This window comes from Fringilla coelebs (genome assembly GCF_963513975.1).
Source record: "Fringilla coelebs genome assembly, chromosome: 3".
NCBI classification, from domain to species: Eukaryota; Metazoa; Chordata; class Aves; order Passeriformes; family Fringillidae; genus Fringilla; species Fringilla coelebs.
The window spans coordinates 44888734-44909547 of record NC_140030.1 but is presented as its reverse complement, the minus strand read 5'-3'; the positions used below and the strand labels follow the sequence as shown (position 1 = coordinate 44909547).

The window sequence follows — 20814 nt, the reverse complement described above, 5'->3', positions numbered from 1 at the left end:
GGAGACAAACTGATTAGAATGACCAGAATTCAACCCCACAATTCTATACACAATCTGGGAAAGTTTGTGAACTTTTCATTATTCTTTTAAACTTGCTGAACTTCAAGGAGTTGAGGAAAGCTATTGAAATATACCAAAAAAGAAGTACCTCCTTACAGTCTCTCAGACTATTTTTTATATGCTTTTATCTAGTAACACTGTGATCAAAGACTACAATTAATTTAAACAAACCCTCTTTCATTGTAGGGAAATGCCTGGATGACCTCCAGGAGGTTATTTCTGCCCTAACTTGTTCAATGTCAGAGCCATTTTAGGAATACAAATGAGTGGAGAGATTAGGAATAGATGAATCCTGGACATTGGACTGCTGTGGGTTCACCAGCTCCTTCTGAACTAACAGCAGTGATTCCTTTCAAAAAGGAAACCCCCCAAATTAACCTCCTATCACCTAATTACCTTCTCCCTGACTGAGAGAACACAGAATTTCTCTTCTTTCATTGGCACTCCTTCTCATGCAATGCATTAGACTATTTACTTAGGCCCTGAAGACTACCTTAAGTGTCCTCTACCACACAAACAAAAATCCATACATAAATGATTCAGGAGTACATGCTTTATCCATTCCTCCTGTTTAAAAACATGCAAGCCAAATGCTTATCACTTACTGCCACTCAGCTCGAGCTTCCTACACACTTCTGCCTGCCTTCAAACTAAAGGCTAAAAATGACCTGACTTTCCCAGGTGTGGATGTCTAGCTGTAAATCTCATCACATTTTCTGGAAGATGAGGTGTTTACAACATCTAGGAAAATCAAATTGTTATGATACAGCTCTTTATTCTTTGTTTTGTTTATTGTGGTAAGCAGAAAATATTCCACCAAAATTATTTTGCTATCTTGATTTGCTCTCATTTATTTTCACATGCAATTCACTGTGTGTTTGGACCAGTCACTCACAAGAGTTATTTCAAAATTGCTTGCACTTTATCAAGTTTCCTTTTATATCCTCCCTTTTTCTTATTTCAAGGAAGCCAAATATAATTTTTTCACCTTTTTACAAAGGAAGCCTGAAATCCTGCTGATCCTGCCCGATACCTCCACAATCAAAACATTATGTCCTTTAGCCTCCAGTGCTTCTGTTTTTCTGCAATCCCTAGCTCTAATCTGTCTGCTCCTGCAGCATTCCAGCAGCAGAGGCTGTGCCTCAGAAGGGTCCCTATGAACTGCTCCACTCCTGGTTTGGGAAGAGGTCGGCGCATCCCTCCCAAATGCAGCTGTGGCACAGAGACGTGTGCTGACCCACTTCAGTCCCTGCTCTCTCATTTATGAACCCCACTCCAAGGACAGCTGGGAGAGGGACCCATATTTCCACCACTACTCACTCCTCCGTAATACTCAGATAAGGAGGCCTGTCTGTTCCCTGAGAGAAGCCAGAAACCATAGCAAGAAAATTGTATCAAGAACACAGAGCTCCTGCAGATCAAAGAAAACCCCTTCCCTTCCTATTTATATTGGAGACTTCAAAACAGCCACCTCAGCTTTTGCTGTCACTTTAGCTGTTACAGAAGAGCCTGTTCTCTGCTTTCAGACACGTGTTTTTTATGTAGCATGACAAGAAAACACAGTCAAAACTTTTCCTCACTCTAGTCTGAAAAAACCCCTTTTCTTCTGTATTATAAAGGAAGAAAAGCTTTGAGAAATTCTCAGGCAGAATTGTTGAAACAGTACTTTAAATACAGAGCAGAAAGCTTTCTTATTATGATTCTTTTCATGAGTTTATTCATGGGACATTTTTTTAATTCTGAAAAGAGGAGCACACGGCTGCCGCACCTACAATTTTTCAACCAGATTTGCCTCTAGCTGACCCCAGTTTTAAGGGAACGTAATTAAACCGATTTCTGTGGGACTACCACAGTATAAAACAGGGTGATCCCATGGAGAATTTCTTCCCCAGTGTTCCTACTGTCACTTACTGCAAAAATAGCAAGATTAAACACAGTGAGACAGTCAACTTTTCCACCAGTATTGTGCACACTGCAGCAGCCCACGATGCGTGCTGTAAATGATGACAAGAAAACACAAGAAAAATGGAAACACTCAGACCACTGATGTCACTTATGCCTGGTAATTTGTGTGTGTGCATGCGTGTGTCTGGGATGCAGGGGACATTGGCCAGCTGGGGATAATGTCTTTAAAGCCACAGAGCCACATTATACCTGGGACAAGGCTTGTTTCACCTTGGGAAGTGTGCTATGACTTAGTGGAGGGTCACTTTTGCCACTGACATTACTCTGGTAGACAGAGACCTCATCTCACAACCAGGCCCTACCTCATATTGAGCATCTGTGCCTGAGCACTGCCAAACATGCACATCCTTCCTGACAGGCTACTCAGAGCCAGTAAAGCCTGGCAAATGTGTTTGTGCACGGCACTTTACCAATGCAGCACACGCAAAACCTGCTAGTTTTCTTCCATAATATTTGCAAATTCCGTAACAGTTGATTATTTATATATTAACCCACAGACTTCATTTCTTCCATCTTATACCCACCCATTGTAGATGTAGTGTTGTTGCCACTTGCTCTGTTAGGCACGAATTAATGCATCAGGGCCGTGTAATTTATGCATGCTATTTTGTCAAGTCTGTTTGTATGGAATCTGCTTTGGAGAGGCAAGCTGCTCTCTACTCAGGGGCCAGAAATAATATTAATTTTTCTTTTCTTTTGGTGCTACGGATCAAGGTAGCTTTAGAGCAGTCACCAGCAAATCTCTGATGAGATGGAAATTGCGGTGTTCTGTGTTTTATGCCGCTTCAGGTAGAGATGATTTGTGTGCATGCAGAAGTATGACACTGACACAATAGAGGAAAACCCTAGCTGACATGGTTATTCAGGGATGCCATTATCAGGGCAGCCAAACGACCAAGGACAAAGCGCTGATTTACTAAGTTAGAATATGACTGTGCGCTTCTAGGTTTCAAAAGCGAGGGAGGAAACCAAGCTGCCTGCCTTTCCCAGGAAGAAGTATTACAAGGCAGACAGCTTGTTCCACTTAAATGCGCCCCACTGCAGTAACAGTATTACTTGTGAAATGAAGACACAACATACAGTCTTTTCTTAGCGCTTTACAATTCTCAGGTCAAGTGCTAATACATATTACAGAGCTCTCCCTGGCAAGTATTGTTAGAGCTGTCATTAAAGACCTCCAAAAGTCTTAGCTGTGCAATTCAAAATGTTTCCAAATCCTCTTATCCCAAACATAACAAATCTTGCTGTTGTTAAATCTGATGTTTTGTAAATTCGATACTACTTGGCTTATTGAGGGGGCTGGAGAATTTTTTGTGTGTAATAACGCAGATCTCCAGAAAACGAATAAAGCGTCTCTGCGGCAGGGGAATAAGATGGATCTCTGGGAGGGGATTTATGTAGACCCGTGGAAAAGGAAAAATCAAAGACCACCTACAGTACAGTATGAAGATGATTCTAGGATTAAAAGGCACAATAATGCTACCCAATTACATCTCTGCCTGGGTCATGTGCTATGCATAGCAGAAAGAAGCAAGATGGCAGATACCCTGGGTTATTTTAATTAATTTAATCATGTGACTAATTGGTCTCTGCTGGGTTTCTGTGGTAACTGCTTCCTAAGTGCTGATGGGCAATTGTGTTAAATGTAGCTTGGAAACTGCACGTAGGGTGCAGTGCCTTCTAGGGAGCAAAGGGAATTGTACAGCTGTGTGGAGAAGGTGCTCCTGCTGGGGCACTGATTATCTCCGTGCAGAATGTCTACAGCTGTACCGTCCTCTTTGCTCGCCTGCTTCCCGAAGGAACACGCAGCAAACATGCTAGACTTTTCCCCTCCTGGGCGTGAAAGTAGATTTCCTGTAGGAATATGGGAGGGCACATGTATGCGGCAGAGCACGCGCGGTTTGGAAACAAAGGGAGAGCAGCCAGAGCGCCGTGCGTGCAGAACTGAAACGACTCCTGCGTGCACAGCGTGAGGCCCTGCAAGCCAGAATGTCTTCTGAGTGCTGACTCTGTTTGAGGGTAAATCCATTACCAAGCCCTGACACAAACAACGCGTGAAACCGGGTGGGTTTCTTTCCCCAACTGCTCCTGCTTCTCTTGTATTATTCATGAAATCCCTAAATCCACACGGGTCATAATTAGCATGGAGTACTGCAAAATGGCACAGAGCTGCCTTCAAAACTGGCAAACATGAAAATGACTTGTAAAAGTCATTCTTTGCTTCCTGGGTTGAATTTCAGATCACCACGAACAAGAAGTTGTCATCCTGTTGGATCCAAACTTACGCCCATGTCTCCTCACATGATTAATGTAACAGCAAGGATGGAAAGATGATTAATAATAGCAACCTACATTCCAGCAATCACAATTGCACATAAATGACTGTTTAATGGGGTGGTAAGTTAAACCCCATTAAGGGCACAGAGAAAAAACAACCGAGAATCTCCTTTCCTCGGTACCTTTCAATGAAAAAAAAGCAACCTAAGAAAATATCCTTAAGACAACACAAGACATGCTGCAAATACAGAACACAATAGGGAACAGAAAATGCCATACCTTATCCTAACCTCGCCAATGAAAATGCAGAAAGAGGATAGGAAATGTAGGAAGACGTAGCCAAAGAGAGGTTAAAAGTTTGGTAGCTGTATTGTGAAGGCTAGAAAGGCTCCATATTATAAAGCAAGGGAAAGGATAAGACAGAATGGTAAAGGAGGAAAAACGTGCATTACCTCCCTGCCCTGGGCTACTGGAGGATAAAGAGCTATCCAGCCTAACTGCAGCAGACCTGAGCTTTGTTTTATTTAATATAAATTAGGTTAAATTTAAAATACCTTTTACAGCTTTATCAGCAAAAAGTTATAGCTGTAGAGCACAAATATCAAATTCCTCATTTTTCCTGTCTTAATGCCACTGGCATGAAGTTTGTGATTCAGTTCTCATCTACTGACATCAGTGGAAATATTGCCCCTGACGCTCAGAAGACCAAAATACTTCCTTTGTTTTGAAACTGGTGGTCAGCATGCTATTGCATATTCTGTTCTGCAATTTGTATTGAGTTATTCACACCTAAATTCAAGGCTGAAGAAATAAAATGCTCAAAACAACCACATTTGCTGTTAGCTGTCTTTAGGAAATCAATTTTAGGAAACAACTTACAAACTAGGCGGAATGCTGTAATATCTCTACTGTGTTCTTTGGAAAAGTTAGACATAGTGAAGCTGCTACACGTTACATTTTATGCTGAAATGTCCAGATATAATGAATTAGAGCTCTACATGAACTTTCTTTAAAAACAGCCCTTATTGTGTGAGATTGAACACAACCTCACATACTGCTTTAGTCTTTTTATACAAAGTCTTTTACACTTTCCATATTTTCATCAACTGCAAATACTAGAAAATATTGACATTTTCAAAATACTCCAAAAGAGCAGGGTGGCGACCCTGACAACTGCATTATGAAGGCTGAAAATTTTTAAGAGAGACTTGAGAATAACTGAAAGTGAGACAAAACATTTTCATTTGAGTGATAGTAACAAAAAACTCCCCAGTAAGACGATACCAAACCTACTGCTCCTGCAGACCTAATAAGAACTAAATGGAGCCATTACAACTCCTACATTGGGCCAAAATTACTGCTGATCCAAGAAGCCTCGTGTATTTTAATAAAGCTACACCTGTTTACACCAGCTATGTATTTGCCCAACCAAATGGGACACGTCAATCTGGATCTGGATTATGTCACAGAGCCCTTCATGCTTGCTATGCCAGCAGTGCAACCACTCTGATTAGGAAGATGGGTCTCACCATAGTGATCAGCCCATTTGTTCATCTCATCTGGCAAATTGCAGCTGACAACAGCCAATACCTGAAGGAAGGAATGAAAAATATCCCATAGTCTACACAGTTATAGGATGCATCTGGAGCTGACACAGCGGGCAACATCTCTCATGGATGATATTTGGTTTCTATTGCTCTTTCACTTGGTTTAGCTTGCTAATGGTAATCAGCTTTATCAAACCTCTGCAAGTACACAATTTAATTTTAGTACCAGTTCAACAGCTACTCCAAACAGAGCCCTCCTGTTTGTTTCAGTGGTTTGTCACTCAGGCCTTTAACTCTTTGTAACAGTTGAGTCTAAAAATGGGTGGTTTACTTTTGGGAATTAATAACTCCTGCTGAATCCAAGCATGCTATCCTTTCATTTCTGCAGGAGACAGAAAATACACAGGACAGTGCATCTATCCCCCTGCCAGTGCCAGCCACTGTGTTCACTAATGTTTGCTTTGTCCACCTTAGTCAGTCCCAAGCAAACCAGCTAATTTCAGGCCCCAGCTACAAGTGTTAACACCTCAGAGTATTATACATCAAAACTGCAGAAGAAGAACCTCTGGTCCAGCCCCCTCCTCCTTCTCCACAGGCTTAACATTTTCATATTCCCTAAAGCATCTTTGATTTATCTCATCACTGAACTCTGCATATCCAAACTCTCTCCAAATCTTGCCACCCCTTGTTCTACCCACATTACAGCAACCACCCAACTGTCCTCCCCAACACTCCACCACCCCAGACCCTTGCCCATTTAACTACCATTATAAATGCATCCTCCAACTTCTCCTATCCTCAGCTTCAGGCTGTTGCCTAGCTTCACTCATTCCTCAGGTTGCTTTTTTGTCCCCCCTAGACATAATATCTTGCTTTTGGAAAAGTACAGGTTGGATTTTTTCATTATTTCTAATTCCTCCAGAGAATTATTTTCTGTCCTGTCTGGTATCTGCAACTCCTCCTAGTTCAGTATCAGCTGCAGAGTTTGTGAACTTGCTCTCTGTTCTCTCCTGGAGATCATTAATGAAATATGAAACAAGACCAACCTCACGAAAGTCCCCCTGGCACTTCTCTATCCACAACCTGATATGCTGCTCTTTATCACCACCCTTTACTTTATTCCTTGAGCCTGTTTTCAGGCCACTTGACAGTGTTCATATCCAAAGTAATTTGAATTAATCTGAGGGTAAGATTTCATGAGATGCCATTTCAAGTGCTTTACTAAATTTCAAATCCATTAGAACTTCTAATTTGTGTCCCTCAGCTGATTTCCATGCGTGTGTACACACTAGCCGTGGTTGCTGGGCAAAACCTCTGTACTCTTACTCCTTGCCTGTGTGGTACAACTGCAGAAAACAGGATTGTGGTTGAGTGGGTTCGTGCATTGAATATCTGCCTTTGTTGGAAAAGGCCATTTTTTTTCTAAAAACCAATTCATTTTTCTCAAGAAAATTGAATTAAAATTTTGTGTAGTGCATACAAAAACAATCCTCGGAATTATAAAGTAATTTTTCTTTTGGCAGGAAACTTGAGTCCTTTTCAATGCAAGCAGTTTCTTATTTAGCTGTCCAGCTTCCTATGAAAACGTGGACTGAGGTATGCTGCATTCACTGCTTCCTTGCAGGGCATCAAACTATCCACAGACATCAAAACCAACTAATCTTACACAGCAAACATGATCCTGAATCCAAATAACTACCTTAATATCTCTGTCTAAAAGCTGTTATGTATCAAAATTATATCCCAGCTGTTCTTTACAGTGTTACTACCAGCCAGGTCAAGCCTAACTGAAGTTACTTTATTCTGCTGTTAAGCAAATTAAATACAAATTATTTAGGAACTCTCATTTCCTGTGCTCAAGAAGAAAGTAACCTTATGTCTCTTTTTCTTTTTTTGTTTTTGTTTTGGTTTTTTTTAAGCATCATACAAAAGACTTCCAAATTTTCAGGAACAGTTGCTGGTTTTAATGATATATTGCAGATCCTTGTCAATATCTCTGCTGCTTCACACTTTTATTTCCTCAGGAACACTCGGCTGAGCACCATCTGCTCCTGGTGATTTACTGCTCTCGAGTTGCTGAAGTTGCTCCATAACTTCATCCTAAGAGACTTCAATTTCTGTTATAAGGCCACACTCTGATTTCCTGTGGATAGTGTCCTTGGGACAGGAATTTCCTCATCATCCTCTGTAGTGAAGATGGACACAGGAAATTTAATTTAGTTTCTCTGCTGTTCCACTTTTTCAGAAGAGGTCAGAGCCATGGCTGGATGGCTTACAGGCACAGGGGACTTACAGGTGGCTTTTTGTTTTCTACAGAGCCACTTTCTGTATACTTCCTACACTGCCTGGTACCTGCACCTTTCAGATAACTTCTGCACTCCACCTCAGGAACCTTTAGCTATAACTGATCATGTTTTCAAACGTTTTGAAGGAAGTGTTTTGTCTTAAAAAGGCAAAACATTTGGTATTTCTGCTATATGTATGCCTAGGACCCTGGTGGCATTTCCATCATTTAACAACCACACTTCCAATTTGGAAAAAAAACGGTTTTTTCCTCTCTTGCTGTGTGAAAAACCACAGAAACAATAGGAAAACAGACCAGATGCAAAATAGTTGAATTGCATGTACACAATGTACAGGGCAAATATGCACAGGGCCTGATCTAAAGCTAATTGCAAGCAGTGGGATGTCACCCGCTGATGCCAATGGAATCTGGATCAGGCCCAAAGAAAGAAGTACACAAAAAAGCAGAGGGAGTTTTTTGTCTCATCTTTCAGTTACAGTAATCATAGGTGTTGTTTGTAACAGTAGTAGGTAACAAATTTTCCAGTAAAAGTGTGATTTTTAAGTTGACAGTGTCCCTTTAAGCTTATGCACTTCTTCACTTAACTATGCCAGATTTACTCTCCCCTTTCTACTTTTCTTTGCTCAGAGGTATACATACCATCTGTGCATCTAATATGGTGTTCTTAAATAGCCTCCAGAGAGATTCAATGCTTCTTTTTTCCCCCTTTTTAAACCTTTTCTTGTTTAACCCTTTTCCTTGGTATTTGAGAACCACCTCTTTCAGAGCTCCTGGTCTTTCTTCCTCAGGATGAAGTTATCACCTTCACACACTGAAGTCAGTAGTACAGCTACTTGCTCTTTTAATGCTTGTACATTAGTCAAAACTCACAGGGAGTTGCCTTATCAAGGCAGAGATATTGATAAATTCCTTCTGCATAAGGAGGCATGAGACTGGACCATTCAACAATAGCCAAAGCCAACCATTATTTTAATACTACACAATGAAATAATTCAAACCTTTCTCCCCATAAATATTTAAATGTCAGTACTTTAATCTCTAGATTAATGTTTTAAGACTTATGTTTCTAGTTCTAGGAGCTCTCTTCCACCTAATTTTTAGCAGCACTGTGCACCACAACTGTGAAAGCTGCGGGGCTAAATGAAAAATAATAAGAGTTACTGAGGCTGAGTTGTTTGATTTCTAACTCAACAGGTTTCCCTTTTCATTTGAGACTCCAAATTTCAAGGGAGAGAAGGGCCACAGGCATACAGGACACTGCAGTGCTGCATCCATCCATGCGGTAGGAGGAGAATCAGCACACTCGGCCAGTCTAATGGAGATGCTGAGTCCTCGGTGGCTCCCCACGCTCCCCAGCAAAGCTGCACCAGGCCACCATGCCCCACTAAAGACCCTTTCCCTTGCAAAGCCCAGAGAAGGGCTGGAGAGATGCTCTGCTCTGCTTCTGAAGTAAATGGGCAGCAACAGAGCCACATCTCTCCTTCATCCCATGGGTGCCAGCCAAAGGACTGGCTCCTGCCCGAGCATCTCTGCCAGCCCCTCTGTGTGACAGAGGCAGAGATAGCCTCCTGCTTCTTAGGCTGGAGAGTAAATAAACCCAAAACATCTGAAGGCACACGCTCCCCACCTCCAAACCCACCAAATGGCTGTTTCTAAGTATTACTACGCAGATGAGTGCATTTATTTTAGATACAAAATTGCATCACGTCTGACAACTCTCAACATATGTTTACTTCCAACTTAAATTCCAATAGGTGAGCTGTAAATGCTTGGGGTTTTGACAGAGCAGAGCCAGTCGCTGAATTTATCTGGTCACCAAGTGATCAAATATTATTGGAGAAACGATTTTCTACTGGAAAGACATTTTACATTTTCAGACTTTTGCTCTATAAAACCCACCTCATTCTTCTATCAAGTTTAACGCCTGCACAGTGAGCACGGCTTGATTTATAGCAAGAAACTGACTTCAACTAACAATCCCCAGTAGTACATTTTCCTGTTCATCCAGCAGAGTATAAGTTATATCCATTTGGCCTCTCCTAGCCTCATTTAAACTCACAAGGCCAGATTCAAGGTTAATGGGTGTAAGGGTTGCTTCAGTCTTCCCATAGAGCAGCAGATGTTTCCAAACAAACCTAAAAGGATGAAACTTTCCTGGCTAGAAGGGGCCAAAAAGATAGACAATGTGATTTACTCCCTTGGTCTGACTCAGTTTCATCCTTGAATTTATTGCAAGATTTCTATGGTTGATGGAAAGGAAAGTCGCCACACTGGGAGTGTAATAGAGTGATTAAATACAGACCGTCAGCTGACAAGAAATGTCGCAACACCACTGAATTGCTGCCTCACCTGCACAAATTACTTTGCCACTTGCGAAATGTGACAGCAATGTCATCTCCTGAGACACTTTAGGACTGGAAATTACCTTCCACCTTCAGCTGGGCCCCTCAGGTTTTTTTACTTCTGCCCACCATGCTGCCCTGACTGGGTGGAATTTTGCCTCGTTAAACGACGCCGTTAATTCCAATTTCTGTATTCCACACACCCTTTCAGAAGTGTGTACGAATGGTGTTGCTCACAACATTGTTCCTAATCCAAACACATTTTTGAAAACCATATTTGCTTAATTTTGGTTTTCAAATAAAAATATATAGAGTGAAAAAAATACTCAACCTCCCTTTCAATATTTCCCTAAGTTAATGAGCTGACTGATAAATGAACAGATGCCATTAAGGCAATAATTTATTCAAATGTCATGATATTTTTGAACAAACATTTAATATGCATTTCTTTATTTGCTCAGCTCATATTAGTATTAATGATTGATGTGTTCATTAGGAAAAGGAAGAGTGGCACCAAATATAGTCTGTGCAAATTAGATTCACTTTGGAGATCTACCCTAAGCTTTTGTCAGAACAAGGACTGTTCTTGATGCTCATTCTGTGTTGAGCACGTGAAAACAAAGCTGAAAGGTTCCTAATTTCATAAAAAGCCAAGGTTAATCTAAGGCAACCTGAGCTGAGACATGAAACAGAGGAGAGCAATATTTTTTTGAGCAATTGGCTAGCTCACATAGGTTGGAACCAAAGGGTTCAGAGGTAAAGCAAGCATCAGTGTGTATTATATCTGCTCATTTTCTGAATGCACCACTGTTATTGATTTAAACTCTTTAATCAAAAATCCCTTGGTGATGTAAAAATGTCACGGATACAGACCATGAAGTCTATCTTGCCAAACTTTTTAAAGGACCAAATGTCTGTTATCCTCTAGTGTCTTCCTCTCCTCTTCAAAAATTCACCCTAAGTGATTTAAGACCTCAGTAAAACTCTTTAGTAACTTCCAGAAAAATGGCTACTGGCCATATTTCTCCCTCAGTCACTCTGCAGGTAGCAACTTCTTTCACTTCTCCAACACCAAGGTGTCAGAACAGCTATTTAAATCCAAATCATTGCTCTAAACTGCACTCACCTGGTGTGCAAGAAACGTAAAAGCATTTCCAGTCAAGTCCTAACATAATTAGTGGTTTTTGTTGAACCATCTGTATGTAAACAAAACTTGCTTCTGGGAAAAAGGAAAAGCGCAATCGTTGAAGCTGTCCAAAACTGATGTGAGGACACCTTGCATAAACTGGTAGCTTTGTTTGAATCAAATGCCTGCCCCCCAAGAGGCAGCTGTAATTAGCATATTCATCTTGATAGAACCAAAGCAGCCAGAATGCAACACGACTGATGTAATGTGACACGGTGGTTAAAATTAAAAGTGAACACGCCTTTTAATTGGATTGGATACCTGCTAGTAATTCAGACAATGGGAATTTGATTCAAATTTATAGTATTAAAAGGCAGCAGATGGACATTAAAATGTCCATTGAGTTTGCAAACTGACAAGCATGCTGGGTTTGCCAGATCCCTTCATTAAGTCACTGGTGGCATCAGTCAGGTGCTGCTGCCCATTTCACTGTTAGCAATGGCAATACATTTTGCTTTGTTGTGGGTGAGAGGCGAGATATTCTGACTGATGGCCTCAGTAGGTTAATTTGGAATTTCATTTGCCTCTTCTAATCATGAAAAATCCTAGCTCTGGTTTAGGGAAGCAGTTCTATGAAATCTTTGGGTTTAGCATCCTGTAAATAACAGGGCCAGCTGATGACAGCAAGACAATGATGCCAATCTTCTTCCTGACCAATGCCACCCATTTTTTTCACAGCACAGGATTTTCTTAATATTTCAGTCTCTGTTCCAGATTCTTGGTCACTATCTGCAGCCTTCAACCCTCCATAAACTTTAAAAACATCTTCTGAATGAGGTTATTTTCCTTACCCCTCCTTCTCCAGCCAGTTCCTCAAAGTTTGCAATTGTGCCCCACGCTTGAGCTGTTTCCCCTGCAGACTCAGCGTCTCATCTGCATTCACTCATCAGCGCTCATTTATGTCTCAACAAAGCAATCACAGCTATGGAGATGTTTGTTGTCTTTTTCCCCTCTACCTTCAAGCGTTTGCAGGAAACCTTTTCAGTGGGCTGCTGTGGCAGAGAGGCGCACACACACACGCAGATGTGCACACACAAATACACGCACGCACGTTCTACGCAAACCCGCGGCGGCAGAAGCCGCTCTGTGGAGCCATTTATTGAATCCTGCTTTTCTCTACAGCTCCACAGAACCAAATATGGGCAACTGCATGCAAAGATGGTGGGACACCTGCTCTGCACTGACCTTTCTGAACACCTGATTAATGCAAGTTAAATCTCTAGGAGAAATAGATTTCCTATTCAGAGCCCCGTGCTTTTCAACTATAGAAAGGGAGTCTAAAGGAACAGCTAAGCTTTCTTTTTTTTTTTGGTCAGGGCATTATTTGCATCAAGTTGCTCCAAGCAATTTTCCAAATTTCAATGAATAATGTTCACTTTACAAATTAAATTTTGTAGATGCATAAGAAAGAGATGAAAGTAGCTTTTTTTCTGCCATTACTCATTGACTTAACAGTAAGATTGTTAAATATCTCTCATGCACTGTTAGGCCGCACAATTAAGCTTGAAATCAAGAGAACTTTCTCTGACAATCCTCAGTAATAATTCTGGGGAATGATAGCTGCTGTTTACTCCCAGTTTATAGTATGTGTTTGTATCTAAATGTCCATATTATCACCTAGTGATAGATATTAATTAACCAAAAAATTATGCAGGCAAGAGCACTAAAGCTATATGATGTTGCATGCTCTTTATTATCTTTAAATATAGCTTGAAAATGTGAGGAGCTGCCTAATGCAACAGAACTCTGAACTAAATAAATGTATGACTTCTTACAGCTCCATTTGATAGTTCACATTCATTTTTGCCACACAGATGAGATAAAGGACCCTAAACCACACTCCCTGTCTGCCTACTAACACGCAGTGCTGCCTACCACTATACTTTACAGGGAGAAAAGGGTCATCCTTGTTTACATCTTCATGGTGCTGCAGAGTAGCTTACTTTTACTTTTTGATTTATGCCTTTTTGTTTATTAGCATGAATGAAATTGGACTGCCCTGTAAACAAAAACATCTATCTTTTTTCCTAATTGTGAGGCAGTGAGAAGCAGAGACAAGGTCAAGTATAAAATACTGCCTGAGAACCTTGCAGTCGCTATGTCTCCAAAGTCTTAGTCAAATCAAGTAAATTACTCTTTAATATATCTGTGAATAGAGTTTATAGCCTCTTTGAAGTCAGTTCTAGTTCTATGTTTGGCAATTTGGTCATAATAAATTTGTTTTCTGACCCATTGAGTCAAACAACTTAATTTCAAAATTAATCTTTTCAAGCTTCAGACTCACTGGATCAAATTATGAGTTGAACTGTTCCCTTTAAATTTCATATTCTGAAACTCGGTGGTCTAGTGTTTTTTGCTTTTACATGACTCTTTGGAACTTAACTTTGTATTAGTTGGCCTCTAAAATTAAAGCATCCAAATCTTATATCTTTGGGTACTAACATTAGTCCCAAATGCTTGCTTTTCCAGCAATGGTACTTTTTAATTGATATTATTCTACACAACAGGTTGTCATTATACCATATTCAATATACAATATTACCCATTACTACAATATGTGCATTTGATTGGGCAAACAGGACAAACAAGAGCAGGAATGCAGTTTTGGGTTATTTTTGTGTCGGGATGTCAGTGGTGTTATTTTTAGGTTTCTTTCTAAATTGGATCTTGTCTAAATATTTTGGGTTTTGCTTAATTGGGTAAAAGCCTCAATTTTTTGTTCATTTATCACTAATAATTTAGATAAGCTTATTCTCTTGGGGGAGCCTTTATAATTTCAAAACATATGTATTTCTATTCTTGCAAGGTGTGGCTGCTGGCTGATATAATTTTAAACGGTCATGACTTTAAAATACCTGGAGCAAAACTTCTTATAAGAAAAGCAACTTAATGTTGCTCCAGACTTCTTCCTTACAAACTTCCCATTCCAGGCATGAAGCTCCCTGACAACCCTGGCTATGCATGGATGCAGAGGACACAGGGTCCCAGCTTCCAGAGCACAAATAGACAAGACTCCAGCAGGACAAAAAGCAGGAAAGCCTGATGGGCACCTCGGACCTAAGTCCTTGGGTTCAAAGCTCCCAAGGCCAGGAAGGTCCAGCTTATTCCAGTGTGTTGCTACTCTTGCCAAACCCAGTGCAGGAAAGGGCTGAGAAGGAGCTAGAAGTTGGGAGCAGCCAGTGCCCAGCTGACCTGGGGCTTTGTGGAGCCCTTTCAGGGCACTTCAGGGTGGGCTCATGCCAAGCCTTCTCTCAGTTGGGAATCTGTGGCATGCAGCACTGTAAAGTGCATTTGCCCTGTGTATGGGAAAAGATTTTTTTTTATTAGAATGATTACAAAAGTCCTCCTTCTGAACACAGCAATTGTCATCCAGGGATGGATAATTCACAGCATTACTTAGTGCTGTTTTGAGGCATTAGTGATGACTAATTTTTTACTACTTAAACAGTCCTATCTTCCAAAGCAAGCACTTATTACAGCACTTCTTATCTAGGGGAGAGAGGGAAGACTGCTCAACGTGATCCATTAGGAAACTCAAGCTTTAAATAAAGTGACCACAAAGTCCTATCAGCTCCCAGAAATGCAGCAGCTGTACATATTTAATGTAATACAACACTATATTGTGGCAGAGATCCCTGTTTAAAACATGCATAAGGCAGGTGAAACGTGACTATTTTGCTCCTCTGTTTGAAAAATGAGAAAGTGTAGAGTGGCATAACTCCTTGAAATACATAAATAAGCATTAGAGTCATGGAGAAGACAGGTACGCTGTTAGAATAGCAGTAACAGAGCAAAGGTCAGCAGTTAAATCTGAAACTATTGCATCCTGATTCTTTTGATCTTATTCCTCAAGACTCCACTCTGTTACTAACAGGTGAAGTGCAAAACCAGAAGCGTGAGGGTCTGCTGAATTCTACCGTGCTTGTCTTCATTTAACAACAGCACTTCCTAAATATTCTGTCCCCAGATTATCTAATGCCATAAATACTTGCAAGGGGCAGCTACAGATTTCCTCTGCTCGATCAAATCCTGTGAAATTCCAGGTTTCACAGGTCCAAATAAAAAGAAAATTTAACTCACTGGCTTAGCTTTGAAGCAGAGCCAATCAACATGATAATGTTTTCTCACCATGTTTTGCCAAGTCCTCCCACATGGCATTTTGTTAGTTTGAAACCTCTTTAGTGAATAATAGAACATTTCACTGGGATGTGCTGGTATATGAAAATATTAGGAACACCTATTTTGTTTATATATGTATATGTGTATATATTTTTTTACATGTGTGTGTCTGTCTGTATATGCACACACACAAAATAATGAGTACAGAGAGCTTTCTGGATGGAAATATTTGGCATCTTCCAGAAGAAGTTAACAGAGGTGTAGGAAAGGGAACCAAGGAGAATGTGAAGCTCTAATTCATCCTTTCTCATAATACAAGGACAAGGAGGCCTCCAATAAAGCACAAGGATAATAAATACTAAGTCAGGTAAAAGAGAACTTTTTTATATATACTGCCTCACTGATTGAATTCATGGTCATAAACTATTACTGAATTCTACTACTAATGGGTTACTAGAAGGTTGAGTACACCTATGCATTATGTTAACATGCATTTATTTTCATTTAGTGGAGACCTCTTATTTCAGGATCTAAGCTGTGGGTGAGAAAGAATACACCAAGTCCTTTCATCTGCCTCTCCAAGGTTTCCAAAATTATCTGGTACTCATCAGTTCTGGTCACACAGGACCACCTAACCAGGATCACTGACAATGCCTCCATTACTCCATAGCAAGGATCTTATCCATGTAAATTTGTGACTGGAAGTCACAGGAGCATCAGCTGACAGAGATCTGCATCCTGTCAGCCCGGAGTGTCTGGACTGTGCCCTGCACATTGTAAGGCACACAGAACTGCATGTGATAGAAGTGCACATGTGCACATGCATCCGTGTGGATTTATTCTCAAATGAGGAGCATCTAAGGAGCACATATTTCCCTCCTATAAAAAGAATGTAAACAACACTCTTCACAGAATATTCATGTGACTTTTATTTGCCTGTCTGCTCCAGTAGATACTATGAGCTTGATTCTCCAAGACTGCCACTAAAATTCCACTCTACTGATTTTTGCAACGTAATTCTTCAGGCTTTTTTTTTTTTTTTTTTTTTTGGCAGGATGATGTGACCCAATTTTATAAAGGAGGTTAATTTGCTATAAGATTGCATCTTAACTCTAGAAACCATATGTACTTATTTGTTATTATGACAGATGTAAAAGACCAGATTTAGAGACCTGAAGTCAGTTTGAACTTGACAGGCTTGAAATGTCCTGAAGCATAAATGGCATCATTTAGAAGCCAAAATGTAAAGAGTTTTATGAATGATAAACATTTCTAAGACAAGAAATTTACCAAGAGGCTCACACTATTAAGCACAAAAAGGACACATTACTTTAACAACTAAAAATTTGAGGGGTTTCTTCTCTATTTTTCTTTAAATGACACGTTACAAATTCTGCTGCAGAAAAACAGCTGCTGAAGTAACCTAGAGGGCATTTTCAGGCACTGTGCTTCAGTGATTACAGCAATTTTTGTAGACATTCAATATTAGGATTGCTTCTAATTTTAGATGGAGTTAAATTTAAATTGAGAAGGAGGGGCATTCATGTTACTCTAGATGTTCTAACTTTGTTTACCCCAACCCAAAAACTGAATAGTATCTGAATTTTGTAGCAATGATAAGTTATTAAAAATTATATACTTTGAACCTACAGCTCACTAGCAGCAGTGAAAAGATGTCCAGTATTGTGATGGGACTGAGCCTTAAGCCCTAAAAGCATTTATCCACTGGCCACGATCCCAATGCCATGGGACTTGGTGGCACTGTCCTACACAACCTTCTCTACTCTGTTTCTCTGATACTTCCTCTTAGTTGTGTACATGTAGGAAGTATCCTGAGACTCTAAGGCCAAATTCAGAGTCTTATGTTAATGCTTATTAGTATTTAAATTTCCTGACCCTCACAAAACCCAAGTACCAAGCTGAGAGAAACTGAAAGAAAGAAGGTTAGTAAAGGGCTGACAGTCCAACAGACAATACAGATGGAAAGTGGTGGGTCTAGGTGAAACAGAGAAAACAAAAGAAAAGAGTTTCTATTAGATGCTAAATGAGACTCAGGCTGGGCCTGATTAAAGCCATGTCTATGTAGGTTACATCTTGCCTTATTTCTCTTACCTTGTTTCTCTTGAAATATGCTCTTCGGCAAGCTGCAAAGCACTTCTCGCTGCAGAAGCATTTCACTTCACTTCCCATACTCAGGGAATAGCGCTTGATTCCAACTTTCTGGCACCAGGCACACATTATTTGTACATTTGACACATCATCTTCTACAACAAAAATATAAGAACAATGTTTACATGAGATGCAAACACCTTCCTCAGACATCTGCACACTTACTCTTAGATACAAGCAGCACCAGCTCATCTTATTGCTAACTCCCTCACTGTCAGAGAGCAGAACTGTGCCTGCCTGTGATCACCAACCTTGTCCTCAGGCAGCCAGTGACCTGTGCCAGCCGGACTCAGCAGCCTGGCAAAGCTTCTAAAATGGCTGGAAAAGATGATTAGCTTCAAAAATTGTGCACTGCTGAAAATGTCTGGAAATCTCGAGAACTTTTTAGCACGCTTAAGAGCACACAACTGTTTATTAAATGAGTAACCCAGACTGAAGGTTTAGTGGGTATTGCTGTTTTGTTCTTGTTACTTACAGTCTGCTGTAGTGAGTCCCTGAGATGCTCTGCTCAGCAAGCTGGTGATAAAACACAGCCAGAAGGTGCTGCACCAAGGCAGGTCTCTAACATGAGCCCTCTTCTAAATAAGAAGGAACATAAAACACCCCTTTTCTGTATTATTTTGAAATGACTAGCATACAAAACAGGGAGCTTTTGAGTGAATTCAGCAGTCACAGAAACGTAGATTTAAACAAGGCAGAAGTTGCCACACTGTGGCAAAATCTGCCAGATTACTTTTCAGTAATTATGCTCATTGGTCAAATTTTAATTCAGGCAGAGTTTGCGAGCCTCTTTCAAGCTCTTCTCTAACATGTGTTACAAATGTGGCATGTGTGCCTTCTGCCATGTAAAAATACCACAGAACTTATTTACTAACATAAATATCCTTTTGCAATATCCTTTTGTGGTCATCATTCCCACCTCAGGTTCACAGACAACAGCAGTGAATAGTTAAACCTACTAAACAGATCAAGTCAAGAAGTTAGCAGGAATCTTTCTGACTTAAAACTCAGAATTCTTCAGTTCTTATGTCCAGTTTGTGATACTGAATGACCTTTCAGTTACAGACAGCAGCCATTGTCTAACTTCTGGGAAAAAATATCCCTGGAGACTAATTGTTAAAACAGTTCCTGGTCCATGAGCTGTGGAGAATTCATAGCTTAGAGATTCTCTCATGCAGCCATCCTATTTCCCTATAAAGGATTTGTTTTTGGAGCTACGCTGTCATCGTTCTGTAAAATTATTGGCAAACTAATTTTTAGCAGAGTGATTTGGCTCCTTTCCCTGACTATCATAACTCAGAACTACGTGCTGCATTTTACTCACCTTATTGGAATAAATACTGCCACAGTTTAATAACTTTTTTCCTTCCACAAATTGTGTCATGATTTACAGCTACAAATAAAATTCTACAATGTAAAATAATGACCTTTTAGTTTTAATCAGACTGTCTACCTTTAAACCTACATTTAAGGCCAAGTTATAGCACAGATTTGTGTTTAATGTGTTGTATCACTTACCCTTTAGAGTGGGATTTGCCAGTATTATAAGCACCTTCATATACTGAACACGAAGGGAAATCAAAACAATTTGGCCAAAATTATCACTAGCCACCTCTAGGGTGAAAAAGCCTGCCCTGAGCTGGCTGTAACATCAGCCAGGCACACAGGGTGCTGCATGGTGATTTTTGCATGCCCCTTTCTCTGCAGATTGGTCTTGTCCAGGGTGCCAGCTACTCCAGCACAGACCTAGAGCTCTTCTCTCCATTCTTGTCCTGAGCCATTTGAAGTACTTATCTTTTACAAAGGCACCCTGATTCAGCTCCTTTTGCACCATAATAAACCAATTCCTTACAGACTGAACCTGCCCCTTTGAATGCACCAGGACAACAGAAGATCCTCTGAATCAAAGGAACCAGACAGCAGACTCTTGTTTCAGATAACAGTAACATATATTCCCCTACTGATAAGAAGCATTTTATCTCTGGAAAAGGGAAGATCTACCAGTGATACCTTTCTAATAGCCTTCATGTCTGATGAGAGGAACTCTCATAAATGAAAAAAGAATATTACAGAGCTGAAAGAGAGTTCACTGGCAAAGTAGGTGCTGAAGTAGCTCTTTTTGAAGCAGGTTAGCTTGTCTAGGGCACAGGTTTTAAGGGGAAACACAGACGCACCACTGGGATTCTCAGGAGCTTTTATGAGTGATTTGATAGGGGGAACACCTCAGCTGTCATTCAGTTCCTGTTCACTAACACACATGAACAGGCTCCCATAGATGATGAGAAATATCCACACAATTGTTTATTTCTAATTACACAGGCTACCAGCAGCAGCTGAATACATGGAAAAGCCATGTTATTCACTTCTCTGCACCTCCTTCTACCAAAGACCCTCTAAGATACATCCTGGCAAGGGAAGGGGAGGGGAAGAGAGGGAGAGGGACCTTCCGTGTCAGGTTGCTGTCTTGCCATGTCCCGTCCATCAGAACTTCACAACCACCTCACAGAGAATCCTTTGAAGCAGCATGGCTTCACTTGTGCTCCATGGATCTGATGGTCAAAAAAATAGCAGAGAATGGTCTACAAACTACTATTTCCAGCCATTGTATGCACTTCCAGGAAGTGATATGCAATACCAGGAGGCATCATCAGTATTAGTCAAAATGGTCATCATTTTGAAAGAAGGAAGGGGGAAAAGGAAGGAAATAATCTAGCTACACACAAAGAACTCAAACTATTTCTCTAATCTACCTCTTTCCCACAACAGTCATCAAACAATGTAATCCTTTTCATTTCATGGTAACAGCAATAATAGAACTAGATGCCTCTTCAATTTAATAGACTC

The 20814-nt window shown here is 40.4% G+C and overlaps 1 protein-coding gene across 2 annotated transcripts in view; it reads right to left on the bottom strand.

Annotated features, from left to right (window-relative positions):
- The window catches only part of SOBP (sine oculis binding protein homolog), a 113497-nt gene that overhangs the window by 71942 nt on the left and 20741 nt on the right, over positions 1-20814 (bottom strand). For both annotated transcript variants that reach the window (XM_084203365.1, XM_084203366.1), the window contains exon 4: positions 17914-18065. In XM_084203365.1, the coding sequence (XP_084059491.1) occupies positions 17914-18065 (152 nt within the window). The remainder of the gene's footprint in view (positions 1-17913; positions 18066-20814) is intronic.